Raw genomic sequence first — 20682 nt, forward strand, 5'->3', positions numbered from 1 at the left:
GATGAATATTTCAAACTGTACTTAATAAAATTAGAAATTAACCAATGAAAACTACATTTAACCTTGGTATAACTTTTCATACATGAATCTCCCTTCAAAAAAAAGAACTGTTCTATTTTACCCTCAGATATTGTATTGAAAATAGTTTTTTAAAATCTAGTCAAGCACAAAAATACCTCCCACAAAGCTTTATCGACATTACTATTAGTTATATCTGCCCTTCCACAATTAATTTAAATTGTGATAGTTTTGTGTGGAGTTTTTAACCATTAAGGACGTTTGTTTCTCATTCTTCCTAATTCTTTTTTAAAGGAAGTTTTAACTTCAGGTATTGCTTATGAGGAGAAAATTTACTATAATCTCAATAATGAAAGAATTAATAATTAAAATTGTTATGCAACATTTTCTAAAAAAGCCTATTAAACCCAATAAGGCTTACTTCCTAAATTACAAAGCTTATGTAAAGTAACAGGCTTAAAAGCAGATTTAAAAAAAAAAAAAAAGACTGGATAAATTTAGACTGAGATCTTCTGCCTTGTTACCTGGGAGTAAGTACCTCTAGGGTAACGTCTGAGTAAATATATACAGTAGAACTATATGGAAATTGGATACAGTAGTTTAAAGGTCTGTTGTGAGTTACCTTTTTAACAAGGGAGACGATCAAGAAAAGGTCTTATTTTAAAAAGTTGCTTCCCAACACACTTCACAAAAGGTTGATGATATGGATGACACAGTCATCCATTTTCATTCCCTACCGTTCCCTTTTCTTTTCTTTTCCAGTCTGTGTTTTCTGGAAATGCTGTAACTATCACACAGCAATTTAAGGTAACCCTGCAATACATCATCACAAGAGACAAATACATTTGTTTCTATACAAATATGTTTTCAGGTCTCTTTACATAAATGTGTTTTCGGCTTAGAACGTGGTAGTATTGATTTTCCTTGCTGTAACCCTTCCTGCTAATATTACTTTTTTTTTTTAACGCACCTTGTTCTATTTCTTAAAGGGAGAGGAAGGTGTAGGGAACCCCACCACGGTCTGATTAATTAAGATGACGACATAATGAGTGCGAAACATCGAGGCATTCTGATGATTTGCACGCCTTGGGTCTCCTCTCCTATTTAATCTTTAATCTTTCAGGGAAGGCAAAAGATTCGCCGCCGTTCGGCGAGGGATGCTGCTCTGCCTTTTTTTTGGCTGTGAGTGTGGCCGGGGCGGAGGGGGTGCAGTGAAGTAAGATTCAACAGCAGCAGGGAGGAGCTGGCTCTGTGTTTGTGTGTGTGTAGTATGCGCGCGTTGGCCGCCCTGTTTCCTGGTGCTCTGCTCCCTGACCCCAGTGGCAGTCCTTACTCATTGCACTGTTCTCTTCCTTCTTCGCTTTTTCTCTCTCCCTCTCTGTCTCTCTCTCTCTCCCTCTTTCTTTCCTTCTCGTTCCCCAGTTCAGAGCTCGGACTGCTCTTATTTTCACTACCCCTTTTCTTTTCTTTTCCTTCCCTCCCTCCCTCCTTCTCTGCCTCTCTTTCGTCCCCCACCTCCCGGGATCCTTGCGGGTCGAAGGTTCTGCCCTGCCTTACACCAGCCGCCCACCTATGCCAAGGTCTCCCTGGCTCTTTCGCTCTCTGTAAGCAGCGGCTTCTCGGCAGCGTCGCCCCCCTCCCCTCCATGGATCGGCTCCTTCCCCAGCACTGAAGGCATCCTTAGGAATACACCTCCACCTCCAGGAAAATAAAAAGAGGCAGAGAAGGTAAATCGCCCGCCCCGTTCGGAGAGGAAGGGGAGAGGACTCCAATGGAAGAAGGGAGAGGAGAATTACCAATAACAAACACAAAGCGTTGGGTTAGAGGTGCCTTGTCATGTACAAGGAGATCAGAGAGGGCAACCACCGCGAAACAATAATCAGACTCAAAAACGGGCTGCTTATTTGCCATTTGCTCTGGGTAGAACGGTTTTTTTAAAAAAAAAATTGGTTTGGAGAAGGAAAGCTAATTTGCTGATCTGCGCGAGGGTCGGTTTCTTTTGCCTCCCTTCTTCTTCCTCCTCCTCCTTCCCACCCTAGCTTGCAATGCCCCCATCTCTCCTCTTCCTCCTCCTCCTCCTCCTGCCGCCCTCCCGGATTCGGGCGTTCATTTCTTGCCTTTGCGGAGCGGAGGTGTTGGTGGGGGAGGGTTTGGGAATAGATTTGGCAGAGGAGATTAATTTTGCTCGCTGTTTACGAGCAAGTCTCGGGTGATCTGGGTTACAATGTTAGAGCACGACCAGCCTGGAAAAAACTGAACCGTGTGACTGGCGGGAGAGAAGGACGGCGCCGGGAGGGGCGGGGGGGGGGAGAAATCGTTTGTTCTTGCAATTTCTCCGCTTTCCAAGAGGCTTTTCTTTTTCACCTCTTTCTCCCCACCCCCCCAATTTCCATAGGAGAAAAAAAAAACCCTGGGGAAAACTTGGCAAAAAATAAAATAAAAAGTACTGAGTGCAAATGGTTTTTTTTATACTATAGTTGGAGTTTTCCACGTTTCTTTCACATTCAAGGCAGCATTCTCCCCCCATCCCTCGCTGCTTTTCCAAAACATGCTTTGAAATCAATGGTCCCCTGAGGCCTAAGCGCCCTTGGAAACCTTTGCATTTTATTGGGATGTATTCGCCTCCATGTATTTGCATGCTGTTCATCGCGATTATTATATTTTTGTTTTCCTCCCTTGCTCTAGGATTATGTCTTCCCCCCTCCCCCTGCATCCCTCAACCCTGTCCTCCTGAAAAGTGTCGTAGCGTCGTGAGAAATAGGGAGTTGGAGCGATCGGCTTGTATCGGCGAGGAGCGGGGTGTAAAAAAATTTTTTTGGTCATTGCAGAGATCTGAGTAGGGGGAAAAATATGAAAACTTTAAGCGCGCGCGCCCAAAGCCATACTTAGGCAGTAGCCCGCAAAAAGGGGGTTCGAGAAAGGGGAAGACAACCCCCACCCCCCAAAAAAAGTCAACAGAGGGGTTGAAAAACGTGCATCTTTCTGCGGAGTATGCTTGTTATGGGTTAGCAGAGACTCGATCAGGGTTATGGTGCCAGTTTGAAAGGAAGGGGAGAATCAGGTTGGGATGAATGACGTTGGGAAGAAGGGAGGGGAGCGATAGAAAAGGCAGGATGGTGCGCAGTCAAAGCTATTGGCCGCCGATTGTGATCAATCATTCCGAGCCCTGGCAAGAGGGAATGGGAGAGGGAGAGACGGAACCAGCCCCAAACACCCTGCGAGGATTCAGAGGAGTGCAGCCACCTATCCGGGAAAGAAGGGGGGAGAAAGTCCACCCAGCGCTGCTTAGATGGCCATGGAGTGACGGCCACCACACCAAGAGGTAGTGCGTGCAACCTGGGACGTCTTCCTTGCTCATAGTCCCTTTCAGCTAAAGGGTCTGGAGGAAAATGCATCTTTGCAACAGAGGGAGAGGCTTGACGCTGTAAGGGTTTCTTTAAAGAGTCCCCAAGTGCTGCGGGGTGCAAGCGGGAGTACCGGGTGCATGAGGGAGTACGGGTGGGTTGGTTTTTGATGAAGGGAAACCTGACTTGGTCTCTTTTACAGACCGGATGTGCGGGATAATATTTTTCTGCTTAACTGTTGCTTTGATGGAACTCATGATCCCTTCCTCCCCCAGTGACAGTTTACCTAGCATTAGGATTACAGTAGCATGCTGATTCTGATCTGCTGGTATTGCACAAGATTGCAGGGAGAATGTAACTTGCGTGGCCAGAAGAGATGGGAAGTCGAAAAGATATCGGGCAAGGAGATAGTGGCTGGCCCAGTTCTTTATCTTATTAAGAAAACTTCATAGATGTGTCTCTGTGAGTCCGCCTGAGTCAAAGTTGGACTGGAGTCTTTTTGCTTTTTCACATACACACAGATTTAATCCACACTTCTTACACTGACAAAGAAATAGCTTCCACTGAGAATGAGACTTGTTTCTGAGTAAACATGCATTGATACGCATATTGCCTGTTTGCTGCTTTATTTTGCATCAGTATTGGAGATACTGCAAGCCTGTAAAAGTGGTCTAATATGGGTATTCTTTCTGTTTATCTCAAATATTTCAGGAGTTCTCTGGTTAATAAACTAACATTCCTAGCTGATGAATTAAATGATGGATTTCTCTTTTTACTCCCCATATTATGGATGTTTTTTTTTCCTCTGAGCAAATAATGGGTTTGGTATTATTTTTAATTTTCTGTCTTGCCACTGATTAAAAATGCAATCCTTCACAGTTGTGCTTTGTGTTGTGAGACAAACTTGCAGTGTAAATGTTATCAGTGTTCTGCTTTTATAGACTTCAATAGAACCAATTTATTTGAACTGGTGGTGTTTTTCCATCATGTCAACTTTATTCTCGTAGGATGTCTTATCATCGTTTTTGGGTTCTTTCCTGAATTCTATAATCATGTATGAGATAATAAGGTAATTCAGGGTTTTTGGCAGTTTTTGGTTATATTAGCTCCTGCATTAAATGAATGCCAAGGTCAAATCTATTCCAAAGTATGTATATCTCCTTAAGGAAGTGATTGTTCTAAGGAGAAGAAAAGAATTATATTGTTAAAACAAATCCTTATGGGAGGCTAATACCAGCATGTATGTAAAAGTTTTGAAGTAGCTGACTTTGCCTTATATTTTCTTCAAAGAGTTATTCATTAAAGATCACAGTCATTCTCTTTAATATGAGAGCTGTTTTGCACTAGAAAGACATTAAGAGAAAATTAATAAAATCAGTCTCTTGATACAAAACAATATTTCTGACTTTGATATTTACTGATGGACATTTAAAAACCTGTATTTTTCTTCTGTTCAATAGAATGCAAATATAAATGAAATATTTCACTTCTTAAGAATTGAAAAATGAAGTTCAAGATTTTCTTCATGTGTATCAGTATACTTAAGCTTTAACATTTCCCCCCTCATAGTTGAAAGTTACATAGAAAATAAATAGAATTGAATTAAGATCTTAAATTATCTTTAGTGAGCTTTTTGTAATATTAGAACATTAATTCTGGCAGTTAATGAAAATATAGTGGCATCTATTTTTTAAAAGGCAGAAAAAGTATTGATTTGTATTTCATTAATGTTTGTTTTTTATCCAACAGAATCTGCTTTGTGTGAGGAAAAAAAAATTGCTATGCCATTTCAACATTACTGCCTAATGTACGCCAAGACTAAAATTCTCACAATACAAAGTGTGTTTTTTCCCTCTGAGCTCTCAGGGCTAACATTCTTTTTTAATGACAGTCATTTCTCTAACGGGAAGATGTTTTCATTTGTATTTACTTTTCAGTGCAGTGCAATTATGCAGCTCCACACTGCACACTGCCTTCATAGTTAGTATCTCAAAAGAGAATTACAGTCTTCACTACAGAACTGCAATTGGAAGCAGGTGTTGTATTTTACTGTTATGCAAAATAACAGTAAAATATAATTGTGGTGGAAATTAAGGAAACAGCTGCAAAGTTGGTATGGAGGTTCCTTCATTATAATTTGTGGACAGTTATTTTGCGCAAATAACTGGGCAAATATTTTATGAACTGAATCTTATATACACAGGCATATATATATGTATGTATGTATGTATGTATGTATGTACGTACGTACGTATGTATGTATATATGCAGTCAAAGCTGGAAACAAAGATCCAATTTAATGAAATTTCATTTCATTTCATTTCCATACCTGTTTGATGGAATTAGGGTTTTGTTTCATCATAATGGCTTTTCATAATTTGAGATAAACAATCCTGATTATAGAAAGGGAGTTGTGAGATCCCTAACCTGGCTACCATATGAAATCTTATGTAGGCCTGAGGTTGAATAACAATAAAAGGGAGATGCCCATCTGTCATTTGGAAATTTGTTTCTTGAATTTTGTGCTGAAGTAGATTTTAAACTTCATTGTATGCTTTTACACATTTAATTTTCAACAGTATTTGGATTCAAAGATAGCATCATTGTAGGAAAAGAGCCTCATAGTATATAACATGAGACTTTCTAGCTATTCCTAACTCTGCTCAGTTATAGAAAGGTATATTTCAAGTTTGGAATAGTATAGAACTCCAAACGTTATGTATTTTGGAGTTACTGAAAATGATACATTTTTTGAAATATTTTTATCCCATTTTAGAAGTTTTAGGGTGGATTACACTCCTTTCTACAACATTTCTAAAAGTAGTTTTTGGTAATAAGGTAATGAATCCCCCCCCCCATTGCTAGATTTGGAATCGGAAATATATCTAGGATTCTAGGCTTTTAGAGTAACTTAGTCCAAAATTAGAGTAACTTAGTAACCAAAATTGGAAGCAATGTATATTCTCTGATATCAGTGGGCAGAAAAAAATTATCTGAAGAAAATGGATTGACAGATAAATATGTATGTATTTAAGAGTAGAAGTAAGTATGCAAAAATGCATTATTACAAAGTATTTGAATGCCCAAATTATTTTAGGGAGGATTATTTTTAATAAGAATGGTTTGGCAAAAATTGGGATAGAAGATACTGTTTGCATCATGTTATTCAAATTGATCTGAGCAAATGTATACACAATAAAGAAGTTACATAGGTAAAGTAAGCAGATAGAAATGTATGACATAGTTTAATCAATTTAAGATAAAATGGCTCATAGTAATAAATTACAGTTTTAAACTAGAGTGTACAGTTGTATGTTTAGCTTGCAATGGAAATGTGTTAGAGGAAGAGGACTTTAGGTCATAACAAATTTATCACATGGGTTTTAAATACTTTTCATTTTGCATGTAATAATTAAAAAGTAGGCAGCTCTAGTAGGATGATAAAATAGTAGAGAGAAGTTCTTCTATCTTACACTCCCTGCATCATTTCAATTGTCATAATTCACCAACCATAGTCAAGTTAAGTTCAAAGCACCTGGAAGGCAACAGATGGATGAAAGCTGCCCTTAGAACATATGCATTGCCTTGACAGATGTATGGATCATGCCAAGGTCCATCTGCTCGTGCAATCTGTTTCTAAAACTGGGCTAGGTATTTCTGTAAACTTGCAAGTGGTATATATCACAATGGGAATACCCATCCTTGCTTGTTTTCCTTCAGTCTTGTATTGAAGAGTTTATTGCTTGTGAATAGAGATATTGTGTTTAAATTAAATCACTTATATATTGAACGCTGTTATTTAACCTTTTGCAACCATTTAGTCACCACATCTTAGTGTTTACTCACTACATAATTCTTACCTCTTGGACTCCTTTCCAGTGCCTTTTCTGGATGATCTGGAAAGTATGCTTTTTAAATCTTTTTTTCAAATTATAATTTTCTAAATCTTTGCTGCATTTATTGTTAGATTGATTTTGCAAATCAGAAAGTTATATTATCATTATCTTTTCCTTGTAACAAGTGCTATATCTTGGTTTTTTTATTAGCCCATTTTTTTAATGGCCCCATTTCCAGCTCTGTGGCAACTTATGAAATGGAGTCACTGAATCTGATAAATAACTATAATTGTATTTGTGAAATATGGCACATGATTCTGACAATACATTATTAAAACATCAGTGAGAAATGTAAGGGAAATTCAAAATGAAGATTATAATTACGTTTTTTTTGTTTTACAGTACTATAACTTACCCATAATGGTGTGTTTTGACATTTGCCAAAATAAAACTATATTTGAAAAGTATAGAAAGAAGGAGGAAAAGAGGAATAGATGACAACTGTTGAATGACAAGATACTCATATGCTTTATTTAAAAAAAATAAAGTATGGCTTTTATTAGAAATGTAGATTTAAATATACAAAGAACTTGGTTTTTAAATTCAGTATAAAAACATATTAACAACATTTTATTAAGACTAATAGTATATGCAAGCAAATATTTCAGCTTGGCAAATGAACCAGCAAACCAGCTTTTTTCTAAGGTAGTCTATTCCATTTCCCTCCCTTCCTAGTTTTCCATTATGTTCTGGTCAGTCTGCAAGTTTAATCTTCCTTTCCAAATATTGTATTTTTGAATGCCTACTGAAATCTTTTTTCTTGGTTGTGGACAGTTTTGATTTTGCTTACATAAGTATCCATGTTTGGAGACTGAGTTTGCTAAGAGTATGTATGCTAATGTGATATAAGAAAGATGCATCAGTGAAAATGTTAGGCTGAGCTTAATGTTTTTAGATGGGAGTTTCAAAATGATAAATGTCTCCATATTGTTGTCCAGAATTCTGCAGAGTTCATGAGGACGTCTTTGGCTTCCGACATTGGCTGAAACACAATGCTCATTCCTGTATTTTGCTCTGGAAAGTTGTAACTCGCTCATGTCTATAAAGAGGAAGCATGGCACATGGAATTCCTTCACAAGGCAAAGTTTCCATTTCTGTGGATGAATACAGCTCAAATCCAACCCAGGCATTCACACACTACAATATTAACCAAAGCCGATTCCAGCCTCCACACGTACACATGTAAGTACAGTTGAGCCATTTATGTTATCAATCATTGTGTAACCATCCTCACTTATATCAAGAGATTGTAAAAAACCATGTCTATTCTGCATTAATTATTTATCTGCTGTATGCTTATAATGGAGATGTGGATATTTCTAACATATTTTTCATTTATTTTTCAGGATAATTCAGAATGGTTAACTAGGCTAATCTAAACGGTCCTAACACAATGACTTAATAATCATATAAGCATTATAAACAGAAATAAATGGACTTTAAAAATCACTTGGCAATTTTGTAGCTTTTACCAGGATCATGCCTCCAGGCATCTTTGCAGGGATAAAGACTAAAGATTTTTTTAAAAGAGATGATTGAAATATTAGCTATTCTATTGTGTGAACTGCAACGAAGTTGTTTCCAACCTCAAGAATTGGATGTGAAATAATTGCAATTATTGCTGCCCTCTGTTATAAATAAGTTGATCCAAAATGTCCAAAATGGGTTGCATAGTATATTACATTCAAAGAGCTCCAGATGTCAGACACTTGGTAAAACTCAGAGCAGAATTTTGTATGTGAGCTGCAGGCCTTGTAACCGACTTGTAGCTTTATTGATTTCACTGGAACTTGCCAGAGGGACATATTTTGCGAAAATGTGAACACCCTTCCCCCTCTCTTTGCACTCAGCTGCGAAATAGGCCTAATTGGGACTAATTGTCTCCTGATCACTGAATCCTTTGTCCTCCTTGTTGTAAGAGGAACGTGTGCCGCATGCTGCATTCTTCTGTCAAGAAAGACAAAGGATTCCAAGAGGGCTGAACTATTAATCCCAAGAAATACAAATACTGTATTAAAATAATGTTTATGTCCCAAACCTAAACCAACAAAAGTAGAGCAAAAGGTCTTTTCCTTAGCCTGATTCAGTTTTGGTATTGTGGCTTCTGAGATCTTACAGCAGAAGGACTTCACACAGACCAAATGCTGTCTATATCTTTGAGTGTGAGTGTGTATGTATTGTGTGTCCATGCTCCATAAACACACACCATTTTAAAAACTTAAGTAAAGTCTTAAATTCCAGATTTCCTTCCCATTGTTTAGTGAATTGTGATCTTTATCAGGCATTTTTTTTTAAACTAAGCTTCTTTTTTCTCCCTCTGGTCTAATGGATAGTTTAAATTATAAAACAAAGGGGCACCTCTTGACCTCACAGTGACCCAAAGCGAATGGGGTATTTCATTCATTGTGTGGATAATAGCTTTTGCATAGTGAGAATGCTGAAGCATGTTGCTACTTTGAACTCTACTTGGGAGGAGGTATAAAATACCTGATAAGATGTTCTCTATTGAACAATCTTCTGTTGCACTGAGGGTGGTATGCAAGCCTTTGAGATATGCAGAGCTCCTCAGTAAATGGAAAGCTAGCATATTTTCACCCATACAAAAAGAAAGAAAGGGTCATTGCCAATGCAAATATTTTAATCCCTTTAAAACACAGTTGCCTTTTCATGGACTAGTTTAAAAAAGGCTTTGGGCATGATGTAAAAAGCATGTGGTCAGTTGTACCTTAGAAGTATTTCTTCTACCAGTGGGGTAAACTCTGAATTTTAGAAGCATTTTTGAAACTGGTGTAGTGGGTGTTTGAGGGAATCAAATTCAGGAGGAAAAAATATCCAGCCTCTACCTTCACATTTTGTCTTTTCATATGATTTAATCGGTTGCAATGAGAAAAAAATCCAGGTATTATTTCAACAAATTACTTTTATCTGATTGTTGAATTGAGCTGTAGCTACATTTGTTGTACAGAACCTGATAGTTCAATATGTCTTGCAGTTCATTTGTATTGTAGAGATTTGTATTTGTAGAGAGCTTCGAGTTTTCTTTGAAGCTATGGGGAATACAGAATGTTGAAATCCAGTTTTACTTTTAAAAATAGGATGTTATTATTCTGTGGAAGTGGAATCAGATTGACTTTTCTCTACAATTAGTTGCAAACTAAGAATAAAAATTACATTTGTTTCTGGAAATTAATGGCTACATTGATGTCTCTGTAAGTGCAACATTTTACAGGGATACATTTTCGTTTATTTATTAATCAGGTTAATTAAAGAAATCTGCTGAAACTTAGAAAAAATGTGCAGCTTGTTCCAGATTTGTTCAGTGAATTCCATAAAGTTGCTTAAGAATAATGATTGAGGAAGACAAAATATAAGAAAATTTCTAGCAGAATTAAAAGATATAATTTTTATGATTTTTAGAGAAGGCTCTGTATATTTTCTGTTTCTTTGTACATGCTTATTGTTTTGCTTAAGGGACTTTAATTCAGTCTCTGTTTTATATTTGTATGTTTTCTATTTATTTGTACATGCTTCTTTTTGCTTAAGGGACTTTTTTTTTTGCCTAAGGGACCTTAATTCGGAGACGTGCATACAGAATTGTGTGGCTGTGCTTTTTTACATCTAAGGATAGAGCTGGACATGGAACTTTGATTTCATTTTTGTTGCAGGATTTCTTTCAATGGCATTCTATTGCCATGTTTACAGAGGTACACAATTGAAACTCCAAAAGATGGAAAGCAAGCATAGACTAACAAATTAACTTCACAAATTGTTAATGGTAAATAAAGAAAGCTGGCCAGCCTATTTTTTCTACTTAAAATAATATCTTCCCAAAGCTGTACAGGTAGTCCTCGATTTACTATCACAGTTGAGCCCAAAATTTCTATTGTTAAGTGAGACATTTGTTAAAAGTGAGTTTTGCCCCATTTTACAACCTTGCTTGCCACAGTTGCTAAATGAATCAGCGCAGTTGTTAAGTTAGTAACAGGATTGTTAAGGGAATCTGGCTTCCCCATTGACTTTGCTCATCAGAAGGTCACCAAAGGTGATCACATGACCCTGAGATACCGCAACTGTCATAAATGTGAGTCAGTTTTCAAGCATCTAAATGTAAATCCTGTGACCATGGGGATACTGCTCATAAGTGTGAAAAATGGTCATAAGTCACCTTTTTCAGTGTCCGTTATAACTTCGAACAGTCACTAATTGAACTGTTGTACGTTGAGGACTATCTGTATTAGGCTATAAAATAAAAATCACTGGTGAAATGCTACCAGTCCGCACTAGTTTGGGCGAATTGGTAGTGATAAAAGCTACCGGTTTGGGTGAATCGCTAGTAAAAAAAAGCTACCAGTTTATCCGAACCGGTATTTCTGACGACCAGTTGTGCCATGTGATTTATATTCCCTAGAAAGCAGGAAATCCTGCTTTCTAGCGAATCTAAATTGTGCGGCACAGTTGTCCCCCCACCCCCCGCTGTTCTACTTACCTTGTTAAGCCTCCTTTTTCTGCATGAAGCGCGCGTTTAGTGTGTACTGTGTGTACTGTGCATGCACGCATAGCATGTGTCTGATGTGCACTGCGCATATGGGTGCAGTGTGCTTTAGGTGCGCACTGGGAGTGCAGCTCATTTGGCGCACACCGCGCATGTGCGGGCAGCAAACTGGTGGCAATCTGCAGAGGATTTCATTGCTGATAAAAGTGCTGAATTTGATTAAAATTTTAATGTAAATTTTGCTCCTGTAGTATTCCAAAGTATTCAAAGATGCTTCTTAATCACGGTTAAGATACTAGTGGATTCAGAAATTGAAAAAAGTTGATGGTTCCTGTATATGTCTGCTATTTCCCTGTTCTTCCCTATCTATTTCTGAGTTGATTCCGTGAATTATGTACATATAGTTCTCGACCTAGGACTACAGTGGAACCCAAAATTTCCATTGCTAAGCAAGACAATTGAGTTTTGCCCCCCCCTTTAGAATCTTTCTTGCCACAGTTGTTAAGTGAATCACTGCTGTTGTTAAGTTACTAACATGGTTGTGAATCTGACTTCCTCTTTGACTTTGCTTGTCAAAGGGTTGTAAAAGGGATCACATGACCATAGGACACTGCAACCAACATAAATACATTCTAGTTGCCAGGTTTTTCAAAATTTTGATAATGTGACTGTAGAAATGCTGCAACCAGTGATAAATGTGGAAAAACTCTCATTAAGTCACTTTTTCAGTGCAGTTATAACTTGGAACAGTCAGTAAACAAATAGTTTTAAGTTGAGGACTACTTGCATGAATTTTATATTACATTGTACTTTTCCTGGTTGTTAGTTCCATATTTATTCACTTGCTTACAAAATTTATACCCTACAACTCCAGTGTTTAAAATGTATAAAAACAAAACATCAGAGAATTAATTGTTTCTGCAGAAAAATATTTGCTCAGTAAAGGCTAGGTTTCTGTAGTTTCGATTAAGCATTTATTTATTAATCAAATTTATTATATAGACACATATTGTATAGTCTTGAGGAAGCTGATTAAAAGTTGGGACCGAAGAAACATACTGTATCCTGGTAACTTTATTACAGACTCCTTTGTTTGCTGAGACTGTAAACGCTAATGGTTTGCCAATTAATCAAAACTATGTACTGCTGGATGACAGTATACATCTTTAAATTGTATTTGCCTTTATGGATCAATCATTTTAGTTCAGTCTAACCTGTCTCATAGGCTTGGGGTGAAGTTGTTAGAGAGGAAGATTAAAGTAAAGGGCAATAAAAATCCATTTAGTTTATTTAAACAAAGCATTTTCATGTACAGGTGAATTCAGGTAAATTTTAGGAAAATATATAATAAAAAGAGTACACAATAACACATACAATATACAATAGTTTCTGTAATGTTTTTTTCGTTTCTTACCTGTAGTTAGCAATAGAAGGACCGGTATGTATTTTTTGCAACAAATGAATCTTGGATATATGTATGTGTATTTCTGTTCCTTTTTATGTGTGTTTGTGTATAAGTGGGAAAGGCAGTGTGAGCTGCTCATACCTTATTCTGAATTATATGCTGGAGAGAAGATAGAAAGAAATAGTCAGCAATATTCTAGTTATTATCAATGTATCTTTCCCAGGAATACCAAGGTGTTATGTTTCCTGGAATATTTTTCTAGTCTCATTGGTTTATTTTCAAAGTTGTTCTTTCTTATGTTAACTTACGGGACCGCCTGCTGTTTCCACATGCCTCCCACCGACCCGTGCGCTCTCACAGAGAGGGTCTTCTCAGGGTGCCGTCCGCCAAACAGTGTCGGCTGGCGGCCCCCAGGGGAAGGTCCTTCTCTGTGGGAGCACCTACTCTCTGGAACGAACTTCCCCCGGGTTTACGCCAATTGCCTGACCTTCGGACCTTTCGCCGGGAACTGAAAACTTATTTATTTATTCAAGCGGGACTGGCCTGATTTTTAAAATCTACATTTTAAATTTTAAATTTTTCAATTGTAATTTTATTGGGTATTTTATATGGTCAATTGGACCGTTTTAATTTCGGCCTTTTATTGAATAAGTTTTTTAATTGTTATTTAATTGTGTATATTAATTGTTTTATATGAAGGCTGTGAGTCCTTCGGGAGAAGGGCGGTATAAAAGTTTAATTAAATAAAATAAATAAATAAATAAATAAAACTTCTCCCACCTCAACAAATTTGGCCCTTTAATCTCCAGTTTTGAGTCAGTTAACTATGTTGATTGACAGTCAAGAGTTTCCAGCACCTTTCCCTTCCTTTCTTTTTCAGTATTTCATTAGCTTGGAAAAATAAGAATGATAGACAGTATCCTTTCCCTAGGATAAAGAATGCAGTTAATGCAGTTGAACTTTAATTAAGGGTATTTTTTTCTGTAAATATGCTTGTTCTGTACTGGCAATTCTAGAATATTTTCACTGTGTCTGATGAGACATGCAGTTTAAAAGGGCACTTACCTATTTTTTCTATAGAGACCTTTCCCATTGCCTTTCTTTTATGATGAAGAATTTTCTAAAGATAATAAATACAAAATACTGAGAAATCAACAACTATGGATGTCTTCTTGTTATACATATATACTATGCTGGATTTGGAATTGATAAATAGAGCAGTGAAAATAACTGTGTAAGTTACCAAAAGTACGGATTGATTCAGATAGATTGATTCTTATATGATTAAACGGTAAAAATAATCGGTCATATTGTAGCTATAATTGCCAAGCCTGAGAAACTCTTGTAATAATTTTATTAATCTCTAGTGACTTTGAGATTATGATTGGCAAAGATGATGAAGCAAAAGTCATTTTGAAATTATTAGAAGTAAATTGCTACTATCACATTTTTTTACCATTTGACAGTACAGTATAAGGAATAAATAGTCATTCGTATAAGAAAAATGAACTTCTGCAATTTCTTAAAAATGTTTTATGAAAAATATTGTTCTACTTGGTGAACTAGAAAAATTGTTTCATTTAATGAGTTTCAATTTGTATACTATTTAGTTATCAATGGGTATTTTGGTATCGACTCTTTACAGTATAATCTGTTCTTAAGAAAGACCATTGTTTTATGTTCAGTGAGAACCCAGTATATATAAATATTATTGTCTATATGAAGAATATTACACTTTGTGTCAATTGATGTAAAAATAACTTGTTTCTTCTTGCACGTTTGCACTTTTTGAGATTGCAGTAATTAGTGAAGTGGAATGGACTGATTTGTTGTGCATCATACTACACTTTTCTTTATTTTTGCCTGCTTATCATATTGTATACAGTATTTAAATAAGATTTACCCAGAAGGGCAAATCACCATATTGCTGCCCAAAATCTGTGTAAGAATAATTTGTATAGGTTTTGATTCAGGTTTTTAATTTTCGTTTGCTATTTTTTATACCGTGTTTTAATCTTCATTCATGGTGTCTACATCAAAGAAGACAAGTAATGCAGTGAAGTAGGTCAGGATTGTCATCTTTTCATGAGCAGCAGCTGCTAATTGCAACAGTTCAGGCCTTATATTTTTTTATTTGGAAATAATCTATATTACTTTCCTGAACTGGGGTACCCTGGTTTTCATTTACCTAAACACTTCTAGAAGATTGGGTGGTTCGTCTGTTGAATCTTAGATTTTGACTCATATTGGGGTAATCGTAATTTTAAGTATTATTGCCCCCAAAGTGATTCCTTTTCCTCATTTATGGTCCAAGTAATGAAAAAAAGAAGATTATACATTTTAATTCTGTTAAATTGTTGTTAAGTGAATTACTGCAATTGTTAAGTTGGTAACATGGTTGTTAAGTGAATCTTGCTTTCTTATTGACTTAGCTTGTCAGAAGGTCACAAAAGGTGGTCACATGACCCTGGGGCACTGCAAGCATCATAGATATGAACCAGTTGCTAAGCATCCGAATTTTGATCATATGACTGTGGAGATGCTGCAATGGTCATAATGTGAAAAGTAGTCATGTCATTTTTTTCAGTGCCATTGTAACTTTGAACGGTCACCAAACAAGTTCTAAGTTGAGGACTACCTGTATAAAAATGCTGTATATTACCATTTGTGGATGAAGACAAAGTTGTATATGTCAACAGTAATGTGTGCTGCAGCATTGCAATACAGCTCATCTTGGAGACATTTTTTGGTGTATAACACAATACTGGCCATAATGGTATTCTCAGGAGGCGTGCTGGTAGATAATATTTTCCCCCAAAAACGTTGAATTATCATGAGCCTCGGTAGTGCAGTCGGTAGAGTGCAGTACTGCAGGTTACTTCTACTGACTGCTGGCTGCCTGCAGTTTGGCAGTTTGAATCTCATCAGGCTCAAGGTTGACTCAGCCTTCCATCCTTCCGAGGTCGGTAAGATGAGGACCAACATTGTTGGGGAAAATATGCTGACTCTGTAAACTATGGTATATAAGTCTAGTGGTATATAAGTGGAGCGGTATATAAGTATAAGTGCTATTGCTATGCTATTGCTATCAAAAACAGCATGAAATTACAAATGCTTAAAATAGGAGGTGTGGATAGACCGTATTTTCTTAATCTGTGGCTCTTAAGTAGGAGATCGACTTGATTAGGGTTTTCTGAGCAAATGATTTATTTATTGTGATATTTGATCAGTGTTGATTTTAAGAAGTCTTATAGATAGACTTTTTCCAGTGTTATTTATTTCCTGGGCTTCCAGGGCTTCCAATGGTGTGCCTTTCATTAACTGTAATTAAATTCATCCTTGCAATTGGTCACCACCTTCTCATTTCATTGACATCTTTCAACATTGTAGATATCTCAGGAGACCAGGAACTTTGTGTAATTTACCCAAAAAATGATAACTGAGCTTGATCATTTATGATGTGAATGATTTGATGCTCTGGGTTGATTTGTTCTATGATTTGTTTGTTGATGGTTTTTTCCCCCTTGTATATCCATAGTATTCTCAAGAGACTAATATCAAAAGCATCAATATTCTTTCTACCCTGCTCTTTCTAAGTATAGTTTTCATTTGCATAGACCCATCACATGCAAGACTATTGCCTTGCCTGCATGATTATGGTCCTTTTATAAATAGTCACAATATATGAGCATTTTTATAAGGCCTTCAAGGCTACACTACTGAGTGCTAGTCTGTAGTGTATTTATTGACTACTGATTCCTTTATTGTTAATGTTGTTAGTTGCAAAGTTGTGTCCAACCCATTTTTATTTATTTATTTACATTTATATCCCGCCCTTCTCTGAAGACTCAGGGCGGCTTACAGTGTGTAAGGCAGTGTGTAAGCCATAGCGACTCCATGGACAACGTTCCTCCAGGCCTTCCTATCCTCTACCATCCTCTGGAGTCCATTTAAGCTCACGCCTACTGCTTCAGTGACTCCATCCAGCCACTTCATTCTCTGTTGTCCCCTTCTTCTTTTGCCCTCAATCTTTCCCAGAATTAGGCTCTTCTCCAGTAAGTCCTTCCTTCTCATTAGATGGCCAAAGTATTTCAGTTTCATCTTCAGGATCTGGCCTTCTAAAGAACAGTCAGGGTTGATCTCCTCTAGGACTGAACTTGTTTGTTCATCTGCACTCGCAGGAGTCTTCTCCAGCACCATAGTTCAAAGGCCTCAATTCTTTGGCGCTCAGCCTTTCTTATGGTCCAACTTTCACAGCCATACATTGCAACTGGGAAAACCTATTGTTAATAGACAATCTTAAAAGGGAGAAACTAACCAGTGCTTCAATATATCTTTTATAAATTTTAAAGCTAATGAATCTTCTGTTATTACTTTGATCTTCTTCATATTTAATCTCAATTCCATTTTTCATTATGCTTCTTGATTTTCATTAGTAGACGTTGCATCTTGTTTGCATTTCAGTATCATCATTAGTACAGTGTCGGTTATTCATATTTGTTACTCCAGTGTGAAAGCCATACTCATCTTCCTGTCTGAGCTCTTTCAATATATATTTTGCCTATAAAAGGAATATATAAAGAAAGAACATAATGCCTTGTCCTATACAGCAGGGGTCCTCAAACTGTGGACCATGGCCCACTACTGGGCTCTGGCCTATTTACAACTGGGCCATGTGAGCAGTGTAACAAATGAAGATGTCCACCTGCCCCTCACACAAAATCTTCCTCTCTCGCCCCCCTCCGTATTGGACCGCCAACCTGGAAAGGTTGGGGATTGCTGCTATATTGATCTAGGCTAGCTTGTTTTCCTGTGTTCAATCCAGTCTGTGGCTTCTTGTCCTGTGTAGAATTTTTTCACAGAATCAATGAGATATTTGAAAGTCTCATGTTTCTAAGGATACTGTGTTCAGTAGCTTGACATGTTTAAGTCAATCAAAATCCTTTCTGTAATCAGTAAAACCCATTGCAGATAGTCCTCTTAATGATTATTAAGAGGACTTAATAATTGTCCTCTTAATAGTTAAGAGGACTCATCAGATAGTCAACTTAATGATTATTCGTTTAATGGTCTGTCCTCAAAGTTATAACTGTTGCACCATCCCAAAATATTGTGATCACAATTTAGGCACATGGCAATGAGCTTGTATTTATAGTGATTGCAGTGTTTAGTGATCACATGATCACAATTTGTGATCTTCCCAGCTGGCTTCCAACAAGGAAAATCAATTGGGGATTTGCTTAATGACCATATGATTCATGTAACAACTGTGATTATTCATCTAATGACCACAGTACAAATGGCAATAAAATTGGGTCCATTCAATTGATGGTTCACTTAATGACTGGATTTCTTAGCGACCAAAATTCCAATCCCAATGTGGTCATAAGTTAATGACTACTTCTATAACCCACATAAATTTAACCTCTTTAGGCTCCTCAATTATTTTTTAAGAATGTAGACCAAAATACTTGTAAACCACTTTTGTAAGATATTTTGGATGTTGACATCCCAGTTGTACAGAATTTCAGTACAGCTAGTCCTTAACTTACAACCACTATTGAGCCCAAAATTTCGGTTGCTAAGCAGGACAGTTGTTAAGTAAACCATTTTACGATCTTTCTTGAAACAGCGTTAAGTGAATAACTGCAATTGTCCAGTTAGAAACACAGTTGCTAAGTGAATCTGGCTTCCCTATTAATTTTGCTTGTCAGAAGATCACAAAAGTGGTCACATGATCCTGGTACACTTACAATCGTAAGTGTGCAAAAGGGTCACTTTTTCAGTGCTGTTGTAAGTTCGAATGGTCACTAAACAAATAGTTGTAAGTTGACGGCTACCTTTGTATACACCTTCCAACTTTCTTTGATCTTATTTGAATCAGCTACTATCTGTCCACTGGTGTACTCTGGCATACCAATTTGAGGTTAGAATTCCTGTTCTGAGTTAAGGGTGTTAGGAAGATTCGGTTTCCGTATCTCTTCCGATTTGCCTTTATGACTGTTTTTATAATACTGCTTTTAAACAAAGTTCCTTCTTCAGATCATTGTCTTTCATGGTGTTAGCCTCTCTTGCCAATTTCCACTGCTTGTCCATCCAGCTTTACTTTCTTCTGTTTCTTGGTCTTTGGGCAGTTATTCTTTTCACATTTATCCTTAACAAGGTCTTTGATTTCATTCCACCTTCTGGTTCCCTATTAAAAAGGTTCAGTACCCCAAAAAAGCAATTCCTGAACTTTTTCCCTTTTCCCATTTTTCTTAAAAATGGCAGCTGTATGCTCAAGATCATATTGTAGAAATGGGTTGGCTTTCTTCCTCAGTTTCAGCTTAATTGGGAATCGGCACATGAGTTATTCATTATCTGTCTCACCATCAGCTCCTGGCCACATCTTTGCTTTATAATTAAATTCTCTTCTACCTCTTTGTATAAATAATACAATTTGATTTCTGTATACTCCATATATCTATATAGGTGGTGTTGCTTTTTTGGAACAAAACAATATATACATAATATATGACGTATATAGATGACCACTAGTTCAGCAACCAGTTATGATGGTGCTGAACAAGGAGGTCTTACAATCGGTCCTCAAAGCTTGCAGCTATTGCAGTCTTTCTGTGGTGATGATTTGTGTGATGTGATCATGATTTGGCAACTGGCTGGCAATTAAAATGTTACAGTGTCCATGTGGTCTCCATTTGTAATTTTTCCTGCCAACTACTGATGAGCAAAGTCATTAGGGAAGCAGGCAGGAGGTTGCAAGTCACTTCTGCTGCTTTTTCACCTATCCACAGTGCCCTCCTGTAGCACCCACCCACTCATACTCCATAGCACCTGTCCGTGGCATCCACACACACACACACACATCTGTACTTAGCAGGTGGATTTGTAAATAGTAAAAAGGCTTGATTTAAATCAACTCGATTTAAATCATAATTTTTAAAGAGCAACTGTCATCTCTGTCCTGCAGCAGCTCCTCCTCTGACCTGCTATTGACTCACCAACAGTCCCAATATTGCAGAATATACAGCCTCGTACTATATAATTAAGCTCCATTTCATGCTGAATAAACTAAATTATACAGATTAGATAGATTTTTAGTCCATAAGAATTTTATTAAAATAAATTTGATAAATTAAAAAAAATCCAATTTAAAATTTTAAAAATCTGATTTTTATTTATTTATTTTTTTAAAAAAAATCATTATTTTTTATCTGGTTATTTTTTTATCAAGGTTATTATTTTTAACCTTGCTTGTTAGCACCAGTCCATAATACTACCTGCCTATACTCTGTTGCACCTTTGACCCTATGCCTCATAGCACCCACTTGCAGTTATTGATTCTAAAGCGATCATCATTTCATATCACTGGTGTGTGATACAATGCCTATTTTCTTTAGTTGGACAGCTGAGATGACTTTGACGCCTATACACTCCCAGCCGGTTTGCTGATTCCTCCCAGGAACATTGCTTTCCCTATCACAGTGAGGCAGGTTCACAGGACTTGAGAGAATTCTGTGTAGTAGC

General features: G+C 37.0%; 1 protein-coding gene across 2 annotated transcripts in view; it reads left to right on the forward strand.

The window, feature by feature from the left end:
- The first annotated feature begins 1295 nt into the window (after positions 1-1295).
- Positions 1296-20682, forward strand: part of MPPED2 (metallophosphoesterase domain containing 2) — a 167375-nt gene continuing 147988 nt past the window's right edge. The window contains exons 1-2 of one of the 2 annotated variants that reach the window (XM_058160863.1): positions 1296-1745; positions 8197-8440. In XM_058160863.1, coding sequence (XP_058016846.1) covers positions 8313-8440 — 128 coding nt within the window. In that variant the 5' untranslated portion in view covers positions 1296-1745; positions 8197-8312. Of the gene's footprint in view, positions 1746-3192; positions 3341-8196; positions 8441-20682 lie in introns of those variants that run through there. The other variant, XM_058160871.1, reaches the window with a different exon arrangement.

This window comes from Ahaetulla prasina, chromosome 1 (genome assembly GCF_028640845.1).
Source record: "Ahaetulla prasina isolate Xishuangbanna chromosome 1, ASM2864084v1, whole genome shotgun sequence".
In the NCBI taxonomy this organism is placed as follows: Eukaryota; Metazoa; Chordata; class Lepidosauria; order Squamata; family Colubridae; genus Ahaetulla; species Ahaetulla prasina.